Below are 22222 nucleotides of genomic sequence, written 5' to 3' on the forward strand. Positions count from 1 at the left end.
GATTTGTAACAAACCATACAAAAAAATGATGTGTGTGTATGTATGTGAATAAATTTTTATTTATTTTTTTATCCTGAGAGACAGCGCCTCCACGCTCAAACAGGCCGCCGCTGTTATTACATCCGGGTCGGTCACTATATTTCTTCCGCTGTCATTTTTATAACGCTGATCCAGGGAGATCACGAAGGTAAGCAGCGGTTGAGCTCTTTCTCATATTTCTCTTTTAATATTTCGACATATTGTTCCTATAGCTTGACAATAATTAGTGTGATATGTCAAGGAGGATAATAAAGTAAACATTCTGCAATGCAGCAATCTCTTAAATGTCATGAGTGTGAATATGGAGGTCACTGCGGGACGAGTCCATTTTAGCGAGTAAACTTGTATTTGGTTGAAGGAGTTACACGTAATTTGTTTATGCAATAATCTTTAACTGAATTTAATTGTTTGAACTCTTATGTTGTGTGTTTATTGTGTTTACGCCGCTGCTGAGCTCAATTATTGTGTTGGGTAACGTTATTTGTTGTGATGAGTACGTTAGGTAACTGTTCACTTCATGACATTTGTTGACGTTTTGATTGTTTATTTTTTATTTATTGATTGTTATAATTCTGGAATCCAAAAAGGTTTGTTGTGAAGTAATTATTATATTTATTGTCTAGATATTTGACATCTTCTCTTTTTGTCTATGTGTAAAGCGACCCACAGTACCCAAAGTACCCAAAGTAATCACTTTTTAGTATGTTATGTTTGACCAATGACTGTAAAAAATATGGACGACGCGACAGCCCCTTTTGCCATTGAACGCCTTGAGGGCAAAACGCCTGCTTGACGGGCACAAACTGTCGCAAAAGACTGCTGAAATTGGAGCCAGACATGCGCAGAAGGACTGTCTGATGGAGCCAGAGGAGGAGCCGCGATAATGAGCGGAGTCGAGCTTCCAACCAAACGCTTTATGTAAAATCAACCACGCCCCCCGAACTTCTCACTCGACTGCCGGTGTCTGCACTATAACAAACGCTCACTGATGTAAATAGAAGCACTTACATTAAAAAAACACAATAATATACGGTTTAAAAACGGTGTGATGTAAGCTGTTAAACTTTAATAAAAGCAATACATGGTGGACTGCAGAAATAAACGATCTTTTATACACTCTAGCCTGAATATGAGCACAAATAATATATTCTCTTATTGTTATATTTGTTGTTGGTATTTGTTATCTTCATAGGGGTAGAAATAACACTTGTAAAATATGAACAATAACATATAAACAACACATACATTTTTAGAAAGGTTTTTATTTTTAATTAGCCATCAACAGAACCCAAAATATAGCCTACACACCATAACGATTTACCATGCGGGAACAATCGTGCGTTTAGAAGATAAATACAGCAAGATTACTAAATATCAACAGGATATTTACACATCCCAACCCTGCAATTTGTCAATTTGTGCAAAAAAACTTTGCACTATTAATACAACGTCTATCTGCTGCAACATCACTAGTATATTGTTTATTCATTTTCGCTTGAATTGTTTATTTAATTTTTTTGCCTCCGTTTTCATTTGGTTTATTCGATGCCTTCATTATATCTAGCAACGAGGAATTTACATTCATTTTAATGTTAGCTGGAGTGTTCAAATAAAACGCCAACAGTAAATGATGTAAATAAATAATATCTAACATTTACAGCTCTATTAGGTTATATAAGATTCGATTTCAAGAACCTTATAATGATTTATAACAGGAAATTAAGTAGATCACTTAATAACATGCCAAAACTTAAAATGCAGAGACGTCCTAAAGCAAGTTCAAATAACCTTACAGGAGATCAAAGTGGAGATTATTATTTAAACACAAAGAGAATTACTGCTAACGATCTCCTGTATACCCCGTACTTAAATGGGTTTATTTTATTGTGCAGTTTTATTGTCATTTTCGTATTTATTATTATTATTTAATACTTGTGCAATCGATACAGGTTTATTGTTATTTATTTTGTCCTTTATTTAAATAATTGCTATGCTGTTTGCATCTTTATTCAAAGGTTAAACTCAGTGATACACTTTGCGTTCACATAGTAGCATGCGTTTGTTGTTATATCAACAAAAATGGGTGTAATAACGTTATCAAATGTGAGGGTTTTATATAATGAAGATTCAATCGCGCCAGCTCCGGGCATCAGCGCATAACCTAGTCGCGGCGTCGCGGGCTGATTCCGGCTCGCATGCGGCAGCGCCTGCTCGCTCGGCCGCCGCATCTGGCTCAATTGACTCAGGCTTGAATCGGGCAGTGAGTCCAGGCATCCGGAGTAGGTCCAGCAGAGGTAGTCAGTCTGAGGGGTAAGTCTCCGGCAGGCAAGAACTGGCCCCAGTGTATTTTGCTATCTGGGTGGCTAGGCGTGTATTAGCAAACTAATAAAGCCCGAAAAAAGCTCTGACCTTAGCGAATAAACAGTGTTCCACCAGATCATGTATGTCAGAAACTGTAGTTTACTGCTGAACTCATTTGTCATAGTAAAATATCACAGAAATCGAGTAATAACACTTCAGTCTTCTGCCGAAGCTCAGACGCCGCGCTTTGAGAAACTGTCAATCACAGCTGTCAATCACGATGACACGCCCAGCATTAAATTACTGCTAAAAACAAACTGTTTACAAAAATGAGGATCTGCACCTATTTCAGCACAATAATCAGTGCCTTAATCGACCAGAACCATCTTTCGGGACATTTTATTGCAAGTGTAATTAATTTTTTTATTTGGGCTCAAGTCTCCTTCATTAACACGGAGGAGGCGGGCTTTATGACTTGTACTGCAGCCAGCCCCCAGGGGGCGATCTAACGGCCGAGACCTTCACTCAAACGCAGGCTTGCGGCACACTTGTGTTTGACTTAAAGAAATTGTTCTGCGAAATAATGAAATTTCTATTATAATTTATAATTTTAAAAAATGTCATTTTAGAGCACATAATGACAGTTTGTCAAAATAACACTAAGATGCCATGTTTTCTTATATACATTTCTAGACAACACAATTTAACGTTAAATGTTTTAACCAGAAGAGTTAATACGGCGATATTTATTGGAAAAACACAGACTCTCATTTGTGACGAATAAAACATTTACTTATTTTGACCAGTTGTCATTTCTGCTAAATAAATTTGGTTTATGTTTTTAATTTGCTTATCTGGTTAATAATTAACTTTTAATAACTGTAACTGTAAGTAGCTTATAATCATTAATAATTTGGTTTGTTTATCATTTACTAATTTTTGACCTTTTATGCTAAATAAAAATACGCTGTTAACAATTATTTATATATAATTATATATAAATATACACACACACACATATATATAGATGCCAAAAAGATGCTAAATAAGCATTTCTAATTTTCCTAATTTGTTTCATAACTATTACCTTTATTCTTATTTTATATCTTTATTTTTTTTTTGCATTTTATTACAGTTAGATTACAAATCTACATTTACTGTTTCCATTGAAGATTTTTCTTAGTTTTTGTTTCAGCTTCATTAGATTTTTTACATTAACGAAAACATTTTAAAATATTTTTTTGTTAATAATAAAATTGTAAGCAATAAGGGCAGGAGCTGCTCTCCAAAAAAAAAAACTCTGCCTTTTTGGAAAATGTTTGTTTTATAAGTCTCCTAGAATTAAACTGTTGAGTTTTACCATTTTTAAATGCAGTTAGCTGATCTTCGGGTCTAACAAGGGCACTTTCAGCTTAGCTTAGCTTATCTTAGCATAAAACACTGAATCATATTAGACCATTAGCATCTTGCTCAAAAAAAAACAAAACAAACAAAAAACAAAACAAAACAAATCTATGCTATTTAAAGCTTGACTCTACTGTAGTGACGTGTAACAGAAAATGTAACAAAGTCAGACAGAAAATGAAAAGTTTCGTTTTTTTCTAGGCTCATGTGTCTCTGACTCTACTTTTTTTCTGGCGTAATATTGAGGATATTTCCTGCTGTACCATGGCTGCAGCAGGTGCAATGATGTTACGCAGCACTGTTGCCTAGTAGTTACCTTGCTGGGCATTATATTCAGGTGTTGTGTAATATTGTTGTGCCTGCTGCAGCCATGGTACAGCAGCAAAGCTTCTTGATTATAACGCCAAACTGACAGTATATTGCTCACTGTTCTGTTTCATCCATGTCTTCCAGATAAGGATGTTGTCGTGTCTCGGCTCTCCAGCTCTTAGCCGGGTTCTGAGCAGCGGGGCGTCTCGTGCTCCTGTGGCAGTGGCTGTAGCTGGAGCCTCTCGCACCTCTGTGTCCTCCAACTCTGCTCCACAATGCAGGACTCTGCTCCGCTACAGCAGCACAGCTCAACAGGTGAAGCACTCTCATCCACTCGCTGGATTACTGATCATCAGTGCACAGCTATAATCAGTGTGTGTGTTTGTGTGTGTGTCATGTAGGAAACACCCAAGAAGACCAAGTTTGGGCCTCTTGCTGACCAGGACAGAATATTCACTAACCTGTATGGACGCCATGACTGGAGGTAGAATATGTTATACTGTATTATGAATTGTATGTAGAACTGAGGGCTTTTTAAAGTTCTATATTTGGGTTTTTTCTAATTCTTTTAAACATTAGATAAATTATAGACTCTTCTCTTTTTCTAGATGGTGTCTACAAGATTTATTTATATAAATGAGTGACTTATGTGGTTGTTTTTTTGCTTAATTTATTCAAGTGACATCTATTCATCCAGTTTTCAGTTTCACCTGGTCCTTCATAAATTGTTGTAATCTGCTGATTTTCTGCTCAATTATTAATAACTGTTTATTAATATCAGTTTAGAAAACAGAAATCTCTTTTGCCACCAGAGGAATGAATAGATGTTTTACAGCTCTGGCAATTTCAACTTTTATTTTCAACCAGCCAAAGTGGCTAGTGGGAGTGTCTGTGCAGTTACAGCTGAAATATAACCGCATTTAGTGGGTTGGCGGGTGGTAATGTCAAGCCCTGCATGTGTAAATATATATATTATTGTTTTAATTATTAAATATATCCTTCAAACCACAGGTTTCATGAATTTGTCAGCCAGAAGATTTCAATAATTTGAATTGGAATCAAATTTAGTTTTTTTTGACCGCTGTATTTCAGGCTGAAGGGTGCCCTGAGGAGAGGCGACTGGTACAAGACCAAGGAGATTCTGGATAAAGGAGTGGACTGGATCCTGAATGAGATTAAGACCTCCGGGCTGCGGGGCCGAGGTGGTGCTGGATTCCCAACAGGGATGAAGTGGAGCTTCATGAACAAGCCCAGTGATGGCAGGTGCGTTTCCAGCTCCACAACTCAACAATTAACAGTTCAGGTTCATACCAGGGCTGTCAAAAGTGTCCATATTGTGTATCAGATTAAAGATCAAATTCAAGACTCAATTGAGAAGTCAGTAATCGTGGGTTATTGCACTGACTGTTAACTGAATTCTGTGCTGTGGCATTAATTAATTTCAAGAATGCTCTGGATTTCAATTATCAAACATGGTATAGGGTATATGCCGAGCTAGTGCTGTTCCCATGCTGATACACTTCCGGTGACCTGTTATTGTGAACTTTTTTTCATTTTATACAGTTCCTTTTACAGCATCGATGTTGTAATGTCATTCAAATACATTCAGTTAAATAAACTGTAGCATTTATTTGGTTGCTCAAGCGTAAAACGAGACAAAAAGCCGTTTACTCGCACGCGCCCGTCAGAATCGGCAGGCTAACGAAGAAGCTCCATTGAATATACTGGGGTAAAATAAATGCTCATATTACAAAGATATGGCGGGGGAAATGTAATTTAATGCAGTGCTTTTTGTACAATCTGAGACCCACTTTAAGTCGGATATCACTCAGCTAGTGGAGATTGCTGATTTTTAAAGAAAACAGACCTTAAACGCACCGGATTTTGCATCCGCATTCAATTCGCCGGAAGCGGTTAACCCAGGTTACTGGCAAATTAAAAGTCCTATTAGCATGCTTCGGCATATACCCCATTTAGAATTAATTGGCTAGGAATTCCAGTATTGTGACATACATATGGCATGGCCCTTTAGTAACCTTACTCTTTTTGGCATGAGATTTCTGGTCTAATTCACTTACATTGCTTTTTACACATTAAATACAGCTCATTATGCTGCTTGATGTTGCAAACTGGTATTTTCTTATTTTATTACTCTTCTTTTTATGTAGAAGTCATGAACACTCTTGTTTGTAGAGCGAGTAGTTTGACTGTTTTCTGCCGTTTATCATTCCTAGTCATTTCTCCCATAGGCAACTGAATTAAACAATCGCAAAATCAAGCACACTTCCGCACTGAAGAATAAGGTCAATGGGCAGATGTGAAAGCTTAGCCACCGCTAATCCTCTGTTTCCTCTCAGGCCTAAATATCTGGTGGTGAATGCTGACGAAGGAGAGCCTGGGACCTGTAAGGACAGAGAGATCATGCGTAATGATCCGCACAAGCTAATCGAGGGCTGTCTGGTCGCCGGCAGGGCCATGGGCGCTCGAGCTGCCTACATCTACATCCGCGGAGAGTTTTACAATGAGTCCTCCAACCTGCAGGTCAGGAGGCTGAAAACGAGCCCAGAAGAAAATAAGATCTTCATTTATTTATTCATTTATTTTCATCTTCAGTACCATGAGTATTGCTGCATCCTTTATGACAGTTTTATTAAACATGTACATTCATTAAAATATTTACTTCAGATATTCGAAATAAGAAAAATAATGCTTTTAAATTGTGACAGATAGCCGACATCGAAGGCTGAGAGCCGATATATCGGCCGATAAGTATATTATATTTTTCGATTTTTCTGCATCATTGCAAACACATGAGGTAAACAACTGATTTTATTTTAGAAGCTCAGTAATGTTTGAACTGATGTTTGAAATTTATTAATCATCTATTCATATCTATGGCCGACTTAAAAAAACATTAATAAAGGAATAACACATTAACCAAAATAAAATAATCAGTAAAACACTAAAGCAGTGGTGGGCAGAAAGCGCTTGAAGTGGTTCAACCAGTAGAAAAATACTTTAAATTATTTATTACTTAAAGATATCGGCCTAATTTGTTATTGGAGTGACGATAACATTAAAAATGGCATTTATAGGCCGATATTGTTAAAGTTGTCCAAATATTGTGGATTCTTAATGAATTAAATGCTGGTGTTACAAAAACAGCAAGACCCTACAATAAATTCAGCCAAACCTCCGATATTTGTGTCCTTCTTGTTTCTGTTTTCTGCTCATTATTGCATCACCACCATTAATTATTTTGAAATGGCTTACATTTTGATATTGACTAATCTAATGTTGAACCAATAGATTCCAAAAGGAAGTATTCATTTAAAAGAAAGACAAATCTGTCTCCGAGAAATGTATTCAGTGTGTCCATGAGGTCTTAAAAACTCTTAATTAATATCGAAAAAGGCCTTAAAAAATGTTGAATTTACTGAAATGTTGTGTTGTAGGGCTTAAATCATTTTAAATAGGTCTTAACTTCCTCTGTCTATGTAAAGTTACCTCGATAAAACTTTTAACAAAAGTGAAATAGTTAACTCTATTTACAAATATGGTGTGATTATCTTCCCTATAATAACATTTGTTTAAAAGTTCCCCATGTATTTTAGACCAGTGGTTCTCAAACTTTTTTCATCAAGTATCACCTCAGAAAAACATTGTCTCTCCAAGTACCACCAAAATGAGCAGCATTGAAATACAGTAGCGTAGTAGGCCCAGTAAAGCAGCTACAGCTCTGCACAGTTAAAAAAAACATGGCAGATTACCTCAGAAATATAGGCTATATGTCATTTATGGCATATTATATGCATCATTTTTGGTAAATTTTGAAACGTGTGTAGCATGTACATGACATATTTCATTCCTCCGCGTACCACTAAAAGGAACCCTGCGTACCAATAGTGGTACACGTACCACAGTTTGAGAACCACTGTTTTAGACAGACCGTTGTACATAAATGTAGTCTATTATATTTTTTAAATTGTAAATATTTAAACTAGATTTCACATTAAAAATATGTCTTAAATAACCAAATTAAAGCTGTTTTGATGAGGCAAGTCAAAATCATTGGGCCAACCATGTAATCAGAAAATCCTTAGTATTTGGCTCTGTATAAATCAGAAATTTCATTCATAATGGTATTTAAACAGTTATATTCATTCATTCATTCATTTTCTTGTCGGCTTAGTCCCTTTATTAATCCAGGGTTGCCACAGCGAAATGAACCGCCAACTTATCCAGCAAGTTTTTACGCAGCGGATGCCCTTCCAGCTGCAACCCATCTCTGGGAATTAAACAGTTATAAATAGTGTTAAATTTGATGCTATCAGGCTCTACTCATTTATGCTGCCCAGTATTTTTTGTTCTTTTGAAGACTTGAAATGCTGCCACGTCCAATTATTTTAAGCAATGCTTATCAAAGAGATAGTTCACTCAAAAATGAAAATGTATTCACTATGTGTTGCCTGAGAAAATAAAAATGGGATATTTTACTTATTGTTGTAAACCATTATTGCAGTTAATTTTGAGTCAATTCTCCAGTGTAATTCTTATATAAATGTGGCTGAATGTGCTACACCATAAGTCTTAAACTGGATCCCTGGACAGCCGCAGCTCTGCTCAGTTTTGCTCTAACGCTAATCACACACAGCTGATTTAACTAATCAAGGTGTTCAAGACTACAAGAGACTATTAGGCATGTGAGAGTTGGAAGTGGTTGGAGCTAAACTGTGCAGAGCTGTGGCCCTCCAGGAATCGAGTTTGAGACCATTGTTCTACACTGTAGTTGATTTGTATTGAGCTCATGTGGTTTTGTGTGTTCCTCTCAGGTGGCCATTAATGAGGCTTATGCTGCCGGTCTGATCGGTAAAAACGCATGCGGCTCTGGTTATGATTTTGATGTGTTCGTGATGCGTGGAGCAGGAGCTTACATTTGTGGCGAGGAGACGGCTCTGATCGAGTCCATCGAGGGGAAACAGGGAAAACCTCGTCTCAAACCCCCTTTCCCTGCTGATGTGGGTCAGTCAATAACCGCTATATTCAATTCAAGTTTATTTGTTTAGCACTTTTTACATTAATTATCGTTTCAAAGCAGCTTTACAGAAGGTGCACATTATTGCATAACAATAAAATTAAGTTGACGGTACAACCAAATCAAAGTTATTATAAATTAACATAGTTAAGATGCAGTTTTATTTCATTTTAAATAAATAACTTTAACCTGCTGTTTTTATTTTATTTTTTTAATTTTGGGTTTGTTTATTTAGGAGATCTTTTACTTGTGTGTGAAGTATTTATTGGATTTTGATCATTTATTTATGTATGTTATATATTTTTTTCTCATAATTGACCTGCTATAAATAGTTTAAAGTTTAATGTCTTCATATTTGTATAGGTCCTTGTGATGTATTGTTGTCATGATACTAAAATTTCCAACTTCTGTGCGATACCTTGAAAACTATATATATTCGATATCGTTTTTGATACCGTGGGCAACAAATGCTGCAACAATAAAGGAAGCAAATGAAGTAAAAAGGGGAAAAAATAACTGTGGAGTGTTTAAAGGAATTTTATTTTATTTTTTTCTTTATTTTAAACTATGGGGAACAAATTCCGCAACATTAAAAGAAGCAAATTGAGTATAAAGTGGGAAAAATAACTGTGGAGTATTTATTGTTTTTTTTTTATTTTTTTTATTCATATTAAGGTCTTTATCTATAGTAGTTTTTTTCAGCATAATTGATCTGTTATAAATAGTTTTAAGTTTTATGTCATCATGTTTGTATATGTCCTTTTAATGTAGTGTTTTTGCTATGCTGGAATTTCCAACTTCAATACGATACTTTGAAAAATATTAATATTTGATACCATTTTTGATACTGGTTGAAACCAATTCTCCAAAATTAATAGTATGCAAATTAAGTAAAAAAGGGAAAAGTAGTCGTTAAGTCCAAAAGGCAATAAATTACAAAACAAAGCTAAATTAGTGAAGTCTCGTCTTATTTTCTGATTAAAACCAGGTGTTTTTATTTTTCTTAATTATTATTGTTGTTATTATTATCATTACTATTAATTATTCATCTCCCTTCTGGTGGGAGATAGAGCAAAGCCAGTATCGATTCTAAACCAAAAGCAAGATTGCATCATTTTATTATTATTATTATTATTATTGGGAACACGTGTGTGTGTGTGTGCGTGTGCGCGTGTGTGTGTGTGTGTGTGTGTGTGTGTGTGTGTGTGTGTGCGTATTTAATGGGTTTGATCAATATTTTTTTAAATGGAAATGTATATTAATGACTTTATAAATTACATTTAGTTTATTTTTCAGGTGATCTTTTTTTATTAGATATGTGATCATTTTATATGTTGATTGTTTCATTTTTATGTTTGATGTTTTTAGTGTTATTTGGTTGTTTATTTTGTACAAGTCACTTATAAATTTGTTGTCATTTTGCTGTATTGTTATTTTGTGCATTTTCTTTTATAATTGCCCCGAAATAAATGAGATAATTAAACTGTAATATAGTACTGCACTATAGTGGAAATATCCGACATTGCAATATTTTGTTTTTCTGCGATTTTATATATTGCGATACAAATATAATTCCACCAGATTAGTTGAATAGCTCTATTTAGAAACATTTTATTCAATTAGATAGGTTGGGATGATCAAGACTTTTTCTGTGCAGTGTGATTGCATAAATTCTAATAAATTACAAACCTATATAAATACAACACAGCAAAGATAAACGTTATTAGATAAAAGTGTATTTTATTTATTAGATTAGTTATTAATATGACATGTTCTTGTTGCAGGCGTGTTTGGCTGTCCCACGACTGTTGCTAATGTTGAGACCGTAGCGGTGGCACCAACCATCTGCCGTCGCGGTGGCACATGGTTTGCAGGTTTCGGCCGAGAAAGAAACTCCGGCACCAAGCTCTTCAACATTTCAGGCCACGTTAACAACCCCTGTACAGTGGAAGAAGAGATGTCCATTCCCCTTAAAGAGCTTATCGAAAGACATGCAGGTACACCTCAGGCCAGCCGCTAGTGGTATACCACCTATAGGATACACCCCTTCCTCTCTTATGCACTTTGTTAAAAAAACACTTCTAAAGTTTTCTAAAGTTAGCTTTTATTTTAAACTGCATAACTTTTATTTCTACATAATTTAGATTGTTATTATTATTTTTGTTATTATGTTTAAGGTCTCGAGTGGTTGTGTAAGCATTTCACTGCATATCATACTGTGTATGTGACAAATCAAATATGAATTTGACATGGAAATGGTTATTCCTGAGGTGATTATGGAGCCATAACTGATGGTTTTCCTGTAGGTGGTGTCCGGGGTGGTTGGGATAATCTCCTGTGTGTCATTCCTGGAGGATCGTCCACACCACTCATCCCACAACACGTGTGTGACACCGTTCTCATGGATTTCGATGCCCTCATTCAGGCTCAGACTGGTCTCGGCACTGCAGCACTTATTGTCATGGATAAATCAGTGAGTTCATTTGTAAAATAACACACTTGCGCTTTTGTTTAAGACAAACTTTTCAGTTTTACTTTTCTTTAGAATTTGTATTGAGATGCACAGACAGAATATTTTATTGGTCAGTATATTTAATGTTTATTGGTTGTATTTAGGGTGTTATTTTTTTCTAAATATGTGCCTATATGTGGTGCTTTAAACAAACAAACTGAGCTGCAGATGATAGATTAAAATCCAGAGTTGGGTGTAACACATTTCACAGTAACGTTTTCCAGTATTCTAATTACATTTTTGAGAAATAATGTAATCAGTAATGTAAGCAATAATGTAACAAATTGCATTTTAAATTGTGTAATTTGATTACAGTTACTAAAGTCAATGTAATTGTGTTACTTACGTTAAATATATAGTTTTTAGAAGAAAAAAGGCTTTTTTTAAAACACATTTTTTGCTGCAATGGCAGTTAATATGTATGCGCTTTTAAAATACTGGAGAACTGAAATACTGTACCTGCTTATCAAGTGTAAATACAGACATTACTTTGATTTCATTGAGCGTAACAACAAAAATATTGTTCTGAAATGCAGTCTAAAGAGCTTTTAACTTTCGACCAGCAACTTGTTCAAACACTTGAACAGAAAGCATTCTACGACAATACTCATCGCCAAGAAGGACACCGGCACCCAAAAACACGCTGCCCCAACTCAGCCTATACAGGCTAAATTGGGTTTTTGTGCTGGATCGAAAGAGAAGGAATCTTCTAAATGTGAGAAGAAGCGTAGCGGCTTATGGGGTTGTTCACATATCACGTCTTTTGTGTCCACACGCATATTGTGCGCGCTCGCATTTCCCAGGCACACCCAGTTGAAAACCGCGAATCGCGTGACAATAACTGACCAATCAGCTTCAGTGGAATATACACATTTTGGGTACCTAGTTACCTCAAACAAACACGGAACACTCAAACATTGAGGTGCTTTTGCATACTATGGATGTCAATGGTTACATGTATATAGTTTTCTTCTAAATGTCTTCTTTTGTGTTCAAAAACCAAAAGACAAACAGGTTTGGAACAAGTGAATGATGAGAGAATTTTAAGTTTTGGGCGAACTCTTTAAGTCTTTTGAATATGTCAAGCTGCTTTGATCAACTCATTGTAATGTTTCTCGGTGAAAATTAAATCACTGAAAGAGCTGCAGTTTATTTAGTTTTTTGTAGGTGTATTTTTGTGTTTTAAAAGAAACTTCAAAGAAAATTTAATAATCTGATTACTTTTTACATTAACTAATTAGTAATGTAATCAGATTACAATTTTCCAGTAGTCATCTGTAATTTGTATTCGATTACTTTTTTAAAAGTAGTTTACGCAACACTGCTTAAATCACAGCATTTAGTATAAAAATTCGGTGAACGCACATATATCTAAAGATATCCCACGTGTGAAACTGTTAATGCATCTCCGCCGGTTATACTTAACATTAGTATACAACATTATTGAAATCATTTTTCAATGTATGGTAAAAATTTGTAATTTTCAAAAAATGTATCATAGAAAAAAAACAAATCAGTGGCGTTAGTAACACCAGCCTATATGATCATTTTTACCTTTATGATGTCATTTTCTGTCATACATGTTTTCCAATGTTATAAAATTGAATTTGAATTTTTTTTCAACTTCCTTGATAAAAACTGAAGTAGATTTAGTTAAACTAAATGATTTAGCTGTTTCCATCCACTTATTTTTATACTTATTATGGAGATTTCACATAAAAATGGTTAGTGGAAATGCCAAGATGTGCATAAATTATGAAAATGAGCATAAAATGCTTTTAAAATGTGCATAAAATGTGCACAACTGAGTAGGATAGACTTTCAATCTGATAAGAAAAAAATGTGTGAAAAATGTATGCACCATTGCTATTCCAGTTTCGGAGTTTTTCGCAAACGTAGCTACTGATGCAGAATAACGTACTAACAAAGTGCTTGCTAAATGGACGTCAGGCTAAGTTTTAATCTCTGCTAGATTAAGAATATAATATTTTGCTGTTTTTATCAATAATACATCTGATAAATTGAATATGTGATCATTTCATGTTTTTTTTTCTACTTCACAGACTGACGTTATCCGAGCTATCGCCCGTTTGATTGAGTTCTACAAGCATGAGAGCTGCGGGCAGTGCACTCCTTGCAGAGAGGGTGAAAATAAATCAACATTTACATTTGAAGACAGAATTATTAGCCCTCCTGAATTATTACACCCCCCCCCCCCATATTTTTTTCTCCAATTTCTGTTAAACTGAAAGATTTTTCAGCACATTTCTAATCATAATAGTTTTAATAACTCATTTCTAATAACTGATTTCTTTTATCTTTGCCATGATGACAGTAAATAATATTTTACTAAATATTTTTCAAGATACTAGTATTCAGCTTAAAGTGAAATGTAAAAGCTTAACTAGGTTAATTAGGGTAATTCGGCAAGTTATTGTATAATGATGGTTTGTTCTGTAGACTATCAAAATATATATATTGCTTAAGAGGGCTAATAATATAGACCTTAAAATGAATAAAAAAAATTAAAACTGCTTTATTTTTAGCTGAAATAAAACAAATAGGTCTTTTTCCAGAAGAAAAAATATTATAAGACATATTGTGAAAATTTCCTTGCTCTGTTGAACATCATTTGGGAAATATTTTAAGAAAAAAAACAAAAAAACACAGGAGGGCGAATCATTTTGACTTCAACCATATATGAATACATTTGTTTATATGCACGATCTGCTACATGTCAGTGTTTGTGTGGTGTGGCTCTCAGGAGTGGACTGGATGAACAAGATGATGTGGCGCTTTGTGAAAGGTGATGCGCGGTCAGCAGAGATCGACATGATCTGGGAGATCAGCAAGCAGATTGAGGGACACACCATCTGCGCTTTAGGAGACGGAGCCGCATGGCCTGTTCAGGTGAAACAAATGTCTATTTTTATGTCTAAAGATCATGGAATTTCTGGAGTATCATGGAATGCTGAAAAGTTTATTGAAGACGTTGAAAGTCAGAACATTTTTGTTTTTTGTCACAGTTATAAAAAAACTTAACATGAAGAAGATGGTCTTCTTAAAAATTTTGACTTTTATTAATTTAATATCTTTAAAATGTCTAGATTTTTTTTTTGGCAAATGAAGAAAATGTGTTGTAAAAGCCCCTTCATGTGTTTTTATAAAGATTTTACACCACAGAGTGAGTGTTTATTAATTCTGAATACTATAAATAAATTATTTTTAAAATTGCTGTGGTCCACATATTGCCTCTTGTTGTCCCAACACAAATGGATTAAGTTAACTTTAAGTTTACAAATTTAATTGGATTGGACATGAAACAATTAAATTGTCCCCAAAAAACTTCAATTGTGTTATTTCAACTCATTTTAAGTAGTTTGAACAAGCAGTAAAAGTTATTTTTAAGTGTTGTTTTTGCTAATTATTATTTAATTTCAGTTACTTGTTAGTTTAGTTTAGTTTTGTTTTTATTTTATAGTTTTTTTCAGTTGATTTTTATTCAAATGTTTTTGACCAATAGTTTTACTCTGTTTAGTTTTTCGATTGTTAAAACAAAACTTTTTTTTCCCCCCATATGTTTTTTATTAAATCATGCCTTTTTTCGTATTGGCTATTAAACTCATGCAGAATGATATTTAATTTTAATATCATAATTTTAACATTATTTGAATGTACAGCTGGGAAAATAAGTATTAAAGATATCATGTTTTTTCTCAGAAAAAGGTGACATTGACTTGAAATTTTTCCCAGATGTTGTTAACAACCAAAGAAACATCCATATATGCAAAGACAACAAATCAAATTAGATTACAAAATATGTGTAATAAAATGAAATGACACTGGGAAAAAGTATTGAACACATGAAGAAAGGGAGGTGTAGAAAGGCAATGAAAGCCCAGACAGGAGCTGAAATCTCTCAGTAGTTCTTCAGCAAATCTCTGTCCTTCATCATTGTAAATGAATATCAGCTGCTTCATTCCAGCATCTACATTATCAGGATGATGAAGATAAAACCAGGGTGGACATTTCAGCAAGACAATCATCCCAAACACGGCCAAGGAAACTCTCAAATGCTTTTAGAGAAAGAAAATAAAGCCGTGGAATGGCCCAGCCAATCACCTGACATGAATCCAATAAAATAAAATACAAAGTTCAGATTTGATAGACGAGACCCAAAGAACCATCAAGATTTTTACACACCGTTGAAGTCCGTGAAAAACGAGTAGAATTCATGTGACTTCATTCTCCATGTGAGAGGCGTCTTTAAGGTGTCATCACCAGAAAGGCCTTTTGTATAAAGTATTAAATATGTTTCAGAAGTTCAGTACTTTCTCCTTGTGTCATTTCATGGTTATTATTCTTATTTAACAGCTTCTTTGGAAATATTATTCCTAGGAAAAAGCATGACATGTTCAAAACTTATTTTCCCCACTGTATCACTAATATAGTGGCCTGTGTTTTCATTTATTAGATGCCATGTAAATTGTATTATCTTTGAATAATTCAGACACCCTTGAATGCTGCCTTTTAATCAATCTTGCCTTTTGTTGGTTGGCAGGGCTTGATTCGTCACTTCCGTCCTTTGATGGAGAGCAGAATCGCAGACTTCCAACAGAAACAGCAGGCACGCGCTTGAAGACTCCACACTGCCCACTCACCCTGACACTTTACAGTACATTTATTTAAGCAAACCAATCTCGTCTATTACTCACTGCTGTGTAAACTGCTCCCATTCACCTTTTCTTTCTCTTACATCCATTAAGGAGCAGTCAATGAAAACAGTCAAATATTTTAACAGAGTCTGTCCTGTCATGGTGATAAGACTCAATAATATACTTGCGATGCATTAAAGAGTAAAAACTGAGCAGATGTATTCATAAACAGCGAGTAAATGGTTATGGTTAATGTAATTATGCTAAATCCCATACTGATGTTGACGCTGTTTTTCTTGGTTAGAGAATCGTACGCTGTATAAACACTTATTTGTGGAAATAAAGAGCTTGACGTTTAAAAATAATGTTCATTAATTGGGGGTTTGGGGGGGACATGTGTGGTATTTTGGGTTGGTGTTGAACATTAAATTGCAGATCTAATAGTTGGATGAAGGTGAGTTGGTATACACTGCAAAAAATGTTTCTTTTTTAGTTTTTGTCTTGTTTTTAGTCAAAATGTTTAATAATTCTTAAACCAAGAAGAATTTTCTGGATAAGTCAAAAATAAAGTCTTGTTTTCAGAAGTGATGTGTCAATATTAAGTGGGTTGTTTCTTAAAACAAGCAAAATAATCTTGTTTTTGATATGAAGTTACCAAGCCGGCAGATTATTTTGATCGTTTTAAGTAAAAAAACCTCACCTCATTTGGACACATCACACGACCTGACAAAAGTCTTGTTGCTGATTCTTTTTGTAAGACCAACAAATAGTAACCTGACTTCTAACTGATCATTTGGAAAAGTGTCCGAAGGTCGATTTTTTTCCTGCATCCCAATCATCACAAATACTGCAGAAGACCTTTTGAAACCTGCATGGACCCAAGATTCTTAGAGAAATCAGTCAAGTTTGGTGAAGAAAAAAATCATGGTTTGGGGTTACATTCAGTATGGGGGCGTGCCAGAGATCTGCTGAGTGGATGACAACATCAAAAGCCTGAGGTATCAAGACATTTGTGCAGCCCATTACATTAAAAACCATTGAAGAGGGCAAATTCTTCATCCGGATAGCGCTCCTTCACATACTTCAGCCTCCATATCAAAGATCCTGAAAGCAAAGAAGCTCAAGCTGTTCCAGAATTGGCCAGCCCAGTCACCCGATCTGAACAGTCTTTAGCATATCTGGGGTAAAATGAAGGAGGCATTGAAGATGAATTCAAAAAACCTTCATGAACTCTAGGAGTCCTGCAAGAACGCTTTCTTTGCCATTCCAGATGAGTTTATTAATAAGTTATTTGAGTGATTGCTGAGATGTATAAATGCAGACCTCTAAGCTCATGGGAGTCATACACAATATTCATTCTTTCTCCACTGCACCATGACTTTATATTCTATACTGGACAATATTTCTGTTAAGTGACATGACTTTTGTCTAAGCAAAGTCAGAGCTTACTGTCTTAAATAAATATCAAGGCATGATCATATTTTCTTTTGGTAAAATAAGCGTAATCTAGATGCCATTGCCTTTTATTTAAGCCACTTTTGATACCAAATGATCAACTAGAAGTCAAGTTATTACTTTTTGTTCCTAAAACTTTGAGAACTTTGAGAGAAACTTTGAGAAAAAAACTTTTGTCAGGTAGTGTATTTATGAAAACAAGACAATATTTTTTTTACCTATTAAATGCTTCTAGATTTAAAAAGTATTAAATAATTTGGAATAGAAACAAGACAAAAACTCTTAAGAAAAGCACTTTGGCAGTGTGTTTAAATAAAAGCAGCAAAGTACAATAAAAATTAAATTGTGAGATCTTTAAGCTTTTTTTTTTTTAATTATTCATGCAAGTTGCCTTAACGTTTAATGCAGTCCTCAATAGTTAGAACACAATTATATTTGCATATAAATATTTGATTACACTCTTCTAGAACTCAAAAGGTAAAGAAGTTGGAATTAATATATATATATATATATATATATATATATATATATATATATATATATATATATATATATATATTTAGAAAACTTCACAGACAATTCCATTAATTTAAACCTAATAACTATTTTTGAAAACCACTGGAATGACAAATATGTGCATGCTCAAATCGCTGATCTTGGCTGTGTTCATTTAGGTTCCTTTGATGGTTATAAATCATATGTACTATTCTATGTATAAATAGGATGCTACACCTATATTATGATAGTTCTGGTAAGTCCGACAAATAGCTGTGCACATAGACATTATGTAGCAATTAGATCGATAAATCCATAAACCTCACCTGCAATTACTTTTATTTGCAACAATAATCTGTGAAACTCAGAGTTAAAACCTTATCCTGCCCCGTGTGAGGATCGAACTCACGACCTTCAGATTATGAGACTGACGCGCTACCTACTGCGCTAACGAGGCGGTTGTAGTAATGACGCGAAGGTTACGGGTAACTGAAATATAAACCCAAACAGACACAATATGTATTTATTTATTTATACATACCTTAAATACTTTGACTTAAAATGTATTTTTATTTTATTTAAGATACTATTTGCATTTAATGAATCGGTTGCCAGCATAGACTGTAAAGGAAAATGCCAGAAACGTCCTCTAAGCGAAAAATAAGACTGTTGCGACTTCTAACGGGAGATTTTGATACTGCAAGCGAGATTTTTTCATAAAATGTTTTTTTCAGTCAACTAGTAAGAAAATGAAAAAAAAATGCAACATTTAATTTCCATTTATTTACTCATCGATCCATTTATAGTCTGCAGATTTGAATTGTTACAAAAATCCCCACTTAATGTCGGACAAAACCTGCAAAAGCAATAAATTAATATGCAAATAAATGAATATTGATTAAATAAATCTGTATTTTGCTGCATTAATAAAACAATGAATAAATAAATTCGCAAATAAAGAAATTGCCTGATGAAAGGGGTGGTTCTCTTTTCTTAAAAGAAGACCTTTTTACAGTTATACGCCTAATTTTCTATTTAATTATAAGATTTAAATACTGCATTTTAATGATATTTTAAGCTGAATTAACTTGTTGAATGGTCATCATAACCACACTTTTTGATGTACCAGATAACATTATTAACAAATTAACATCATTATTAAAACAGACAATTTGTGGCATATATTGTCATTTATTATGCAAATAACAAACTGGCCTTTTCTCAGAATCTGGCAATTTGAATGCCATAAAAATTCTAACATAATCATAATAATAATATGTAGCGCTTCACGATTGTTCTGGCTTTACATCTTTTATTGGTGATTTTTTTTTTTTTTGAGAATAAGGTTCAAGATTTAGAATAAAAGTTTAGTAAAATGTTTTCTCTATTTAACAACAATAAAGTAGCAAAAGATGAGCACTTACGTCAGATTGTATTTTTTCTTGCTCAGCTGGATGTTTGAAAAATACTTGTTTGCACTTAACAAAACTAATTAGCTGAAGTCACAACAGCCAACAGAAGATTCGGTCGTAAAGCCTTTTTTAATGGATTATTTTTATTTTCACTATTTTCAGCAATCAAGATAGAACAAATGAGCTCAAGTAATATGGGAAAAATTCTGGATCTTTGTCAGTGAGGGGTAGGTCTTCCTTTATTAATCTATTTATCTTTATATATATATAAGATAAATAGATTAATAAACCCACCCCTCACTGACAATATATATATATATATATATATATATATATATATATATATATATATATATATATATATATATATATATATATATATATATATATATAGTTGAAGTCAGAATTATTAGCCCTGTTGTGGTAAAAAGATTCTCGTCTGCAAAATATTCTAAGTCTCTAAGTCAAACTTTAAAAAAAATGACAAAGTCTGAGATCTCTGAAGTCTTTAGGCAAAGCAGTTTATTGTTACAGCATCGGTAACAATAGAGACAGGTCATTACAGTGTCTGATGAGTATAGGCTAGCACACAGTTTAAATACACTTCTTAGTCCTAATACTCCACTCAAATTTACATTATGTTTAAAGGCAAAAAGCAAACAAAAACGAAATTACACACACCTGTCAACTTTGAGATTAACAGGTTTAACAAAAATTATTTATAAGAGCCATATTCACAAAAAAACAACATTTCTCTTGCATAGATTTCCACTTCAGCAGCACTTACATTCGTAGTTTTATTCATATCTATATGCATACGTTTTTAAATCAGATTGTATATCCAAAAATTGTGATTATTCTACTTTTTCAGTGTATTTTCTGAATAATGGAGATAAAAATAAGAAACTCTTAAAAAAAGAAACCAACATTTTGAAACTGCCTTCCTCTAAGTTCACACATTTTATTTCGTGTTAGAAATATGCAAATCACTAGAGCGTTCATTTGCATAAGCATACAATAATTTAAATTAATTTAAACTACTGCAAATCTTTACAAGTATTAATGTACTCAATCAATTTGGGATGTATGGTGATAACTATTAGTGTCTTCCCTTGAGAAATATTTACAGAATGACGCTTGAAAAAGAAAATAAAACTCCATCTCCCATAATGCCGTTCGTTTCCTCCGCTATCTCGCGCCTTTCCATCTTGTTCCTCTCGAGAGCTCAGCGCCGTAGTTGTTGTTGTGGTATGTAATAATGGCGGCAGCAGGAGGCGGATTAGCAGCCTCGGCTGTTGTAGCGACCGTGAATACCACCGCCACCGTTCGCTGCCGTTTCCCAGGTCGGCCATGGACGGCCCGGAGCCTGCAGAGGACGGAGAAACGCTCTCATGTAGGTCGGGTGAGGGCTGAAGACAGAAAAGGGCCGCGGCCCGTCGACGTTGGAGCAACGCTGAGAGAAGATCCGTGTCTGTCGCGGCTGTTAGGGCTCGCGGAGAAACACAGGCGGCAGCGCGAGGCGGGATTCTGCACCAGCGATGAGGAGGTGAGCGCTCAACTTCCTAAAATACACCACTAATGGGCATTTAAAGTGCAGCTTTTAGCATGTCGCCGAGTTGCTGGTGTCGGTTCCTGCAGAGATGCAGCCACCTGATCGCACGGCCGCGAGCTTTACAGATTACAGAGATGATGGTGCCTCTGAAAAGTGTTTGGAGAGACTGAGATAAAGTTGGTTTTGTATTCCGACTTTCTCCTCAATAATGTAATTTCAGAAAAGTATTCTTTGCACATTTTAAATATTGGAATCATATTAGCATATTAGAATCAAAGCGCAACAGTGTTCACAGTCTATTAAATAGTGCTAATGTTGTTTTGAAGTGCTAACATGCGATTTCAGACTCGATGTTCAAAGTAACTTGTCACAAGATATCACCGTTTAATGGGAACGGATGTGAGAATATATAAACAACTTTACCTCAATAAAGAGACTGAGGTAAAAATGGTTTTATATACGGACTTCTCCTTAATATAATTTCCGAAAAGTATTTGCTTATTTTAAATAAAGAAATCATATTAGAAGCCAATGACTCAAAATGCAACATTGTTCACAGTTAATTAAATAGTGCTAATGTTGTTTTGAAGTGCTAACATGCGGTTTCAGATCCAATACACAAAGTAGCGTGTCACAAGATATCACTGTTCCGAAGTGAACGGATGTGAGAATATATAAACAACTTTACCTCAATAAAGAGACTGAGGTAAAGTTGGTTTCATAATTGGACTTTCTCCTTCATAATATAATTTCAGAGAAGTATGATGTGCAAATTATGAATGGGAAAATCGCATTAGCAGCCCATGATTATTAACGTAACTTACAACATTGTTTACAGTCTATTAAATAGTGCTAATGTTGTTTTGGAGTGCTTGTATGCGGTTTCAGACCCAATATTCAAAGTAACGTGTCAACTTGCCACTGTTCAATTGTGAACGCATGCAAGAATATGTTTACCTCGATCTTAAAGTGTCGCCGTCATCTGTTGATCATTTTCCGGGCTTTAGGGGCTCTCCAGGCGGCATTTAGCTGTGGTTGGCGGTGTTGCCGGGG

General features: G+C 34.6%; 2 protein-coding genes and 1 non-coding gene across 12 annotated transcripts in view; 2 read left to right on the forward strand and 1 right to left on the reverse strand.

Moving 5' to 3' along the window:
- The first annotated feature begins 164 nt into the window (after window positions 1-164).
- On the forward strand, window positions 165-16620 carry ndufv1 (NADH:ubiquinone oxidoreductase core subunit V1). 2 transcript variants are annotated; one of them, NM_001003747.1, is given in 11 exon segments: window positions 165-187; window positions 4198-4368; window positions 4455-4537; window positions 5146-5316; window positions 6411-6594; window positions 8886-9075; window positions 10873-11085; window positions 11395-11561; window positions 13664-13745; window positions 14365-14510; window positions 16162-16620. In NM_001003747.1, coding segments are annotated over 10 exon segments (1479 nt in total). In that variant the 5' UTR covers window positions 165-187; window positions 4198-4203; the 3' UTR covers window positions 16240-16620.
- Window positions 16621-18589: 1969 nt separating this feature from the next.
- On the reverse strand, window positions 18590-18662 carry trnam-cau (transfer RNA methionine (anticodon CAU)). Its single transcript has one exon. It is a non-coding gene; the product is annotated as a tRNA-Met (tRNA).
- Window positions 18663-20847: 2185 nt separating this feature from the next.
- Window positions 20848-22222, forward strand: part of kmt2ba (lysine (K)-specific methyltransferase 2Ba) — a 42555-nt gene continuing 41180 nt past the window's right edge. For all 9 annotated transcript variants that reach the window (XR_015516484.1, XM_087295404.1, XM_087295408.1 and 6 more), the window contains exon 1: window positions 20848-21163. Coding sequence is in view for 8 of the 9 variants with exons in the window: in XM_087295404.1 (XP_087151530.1) it covers window positions 20876-21163 (288 nt within the window). In the remaining variant the exon portion in view is untranslated. The remainder of the gene's footprint in view (window positions 21164-22222) is intronic.

This window comes from Danio rerio, chromosome 19 (assembly GCF_052040795.2).
Source record: "Danio rerio strain M-AB ecotype USA chromosome 19, GRCz13ab, whole genome shotgun sequence".
NCBI lineage: Eukaryota > Metazoa > Chordata > Actinopteri > Cypriniformes > Danionidae > Danio > Danio rerio.

Coding starts and splice junctions, on each gene's coding strand:
- ndufv1 (XM_087294352.1), top strand. CDS start 4,204: ATGTTGTCGTGTCTCGGCTCTCCAGCTCTTAGCCGGGTTCTGAGCAGC. Junction 4,538..5,145: donor TATGGACGCCATGACTGGAG/GTAGAATATGTT, acceptor GCTGTATTTCAG/GCTGAAGGGTGCCCTGAGGA. Junction 9,076..10,872: donor CCCTTTCCCTGCTGATGTGG/GTCAGTCAATAA, acceptor TTCTTGTTGCAG/GCGTGTTTGGCTGTCCCACG.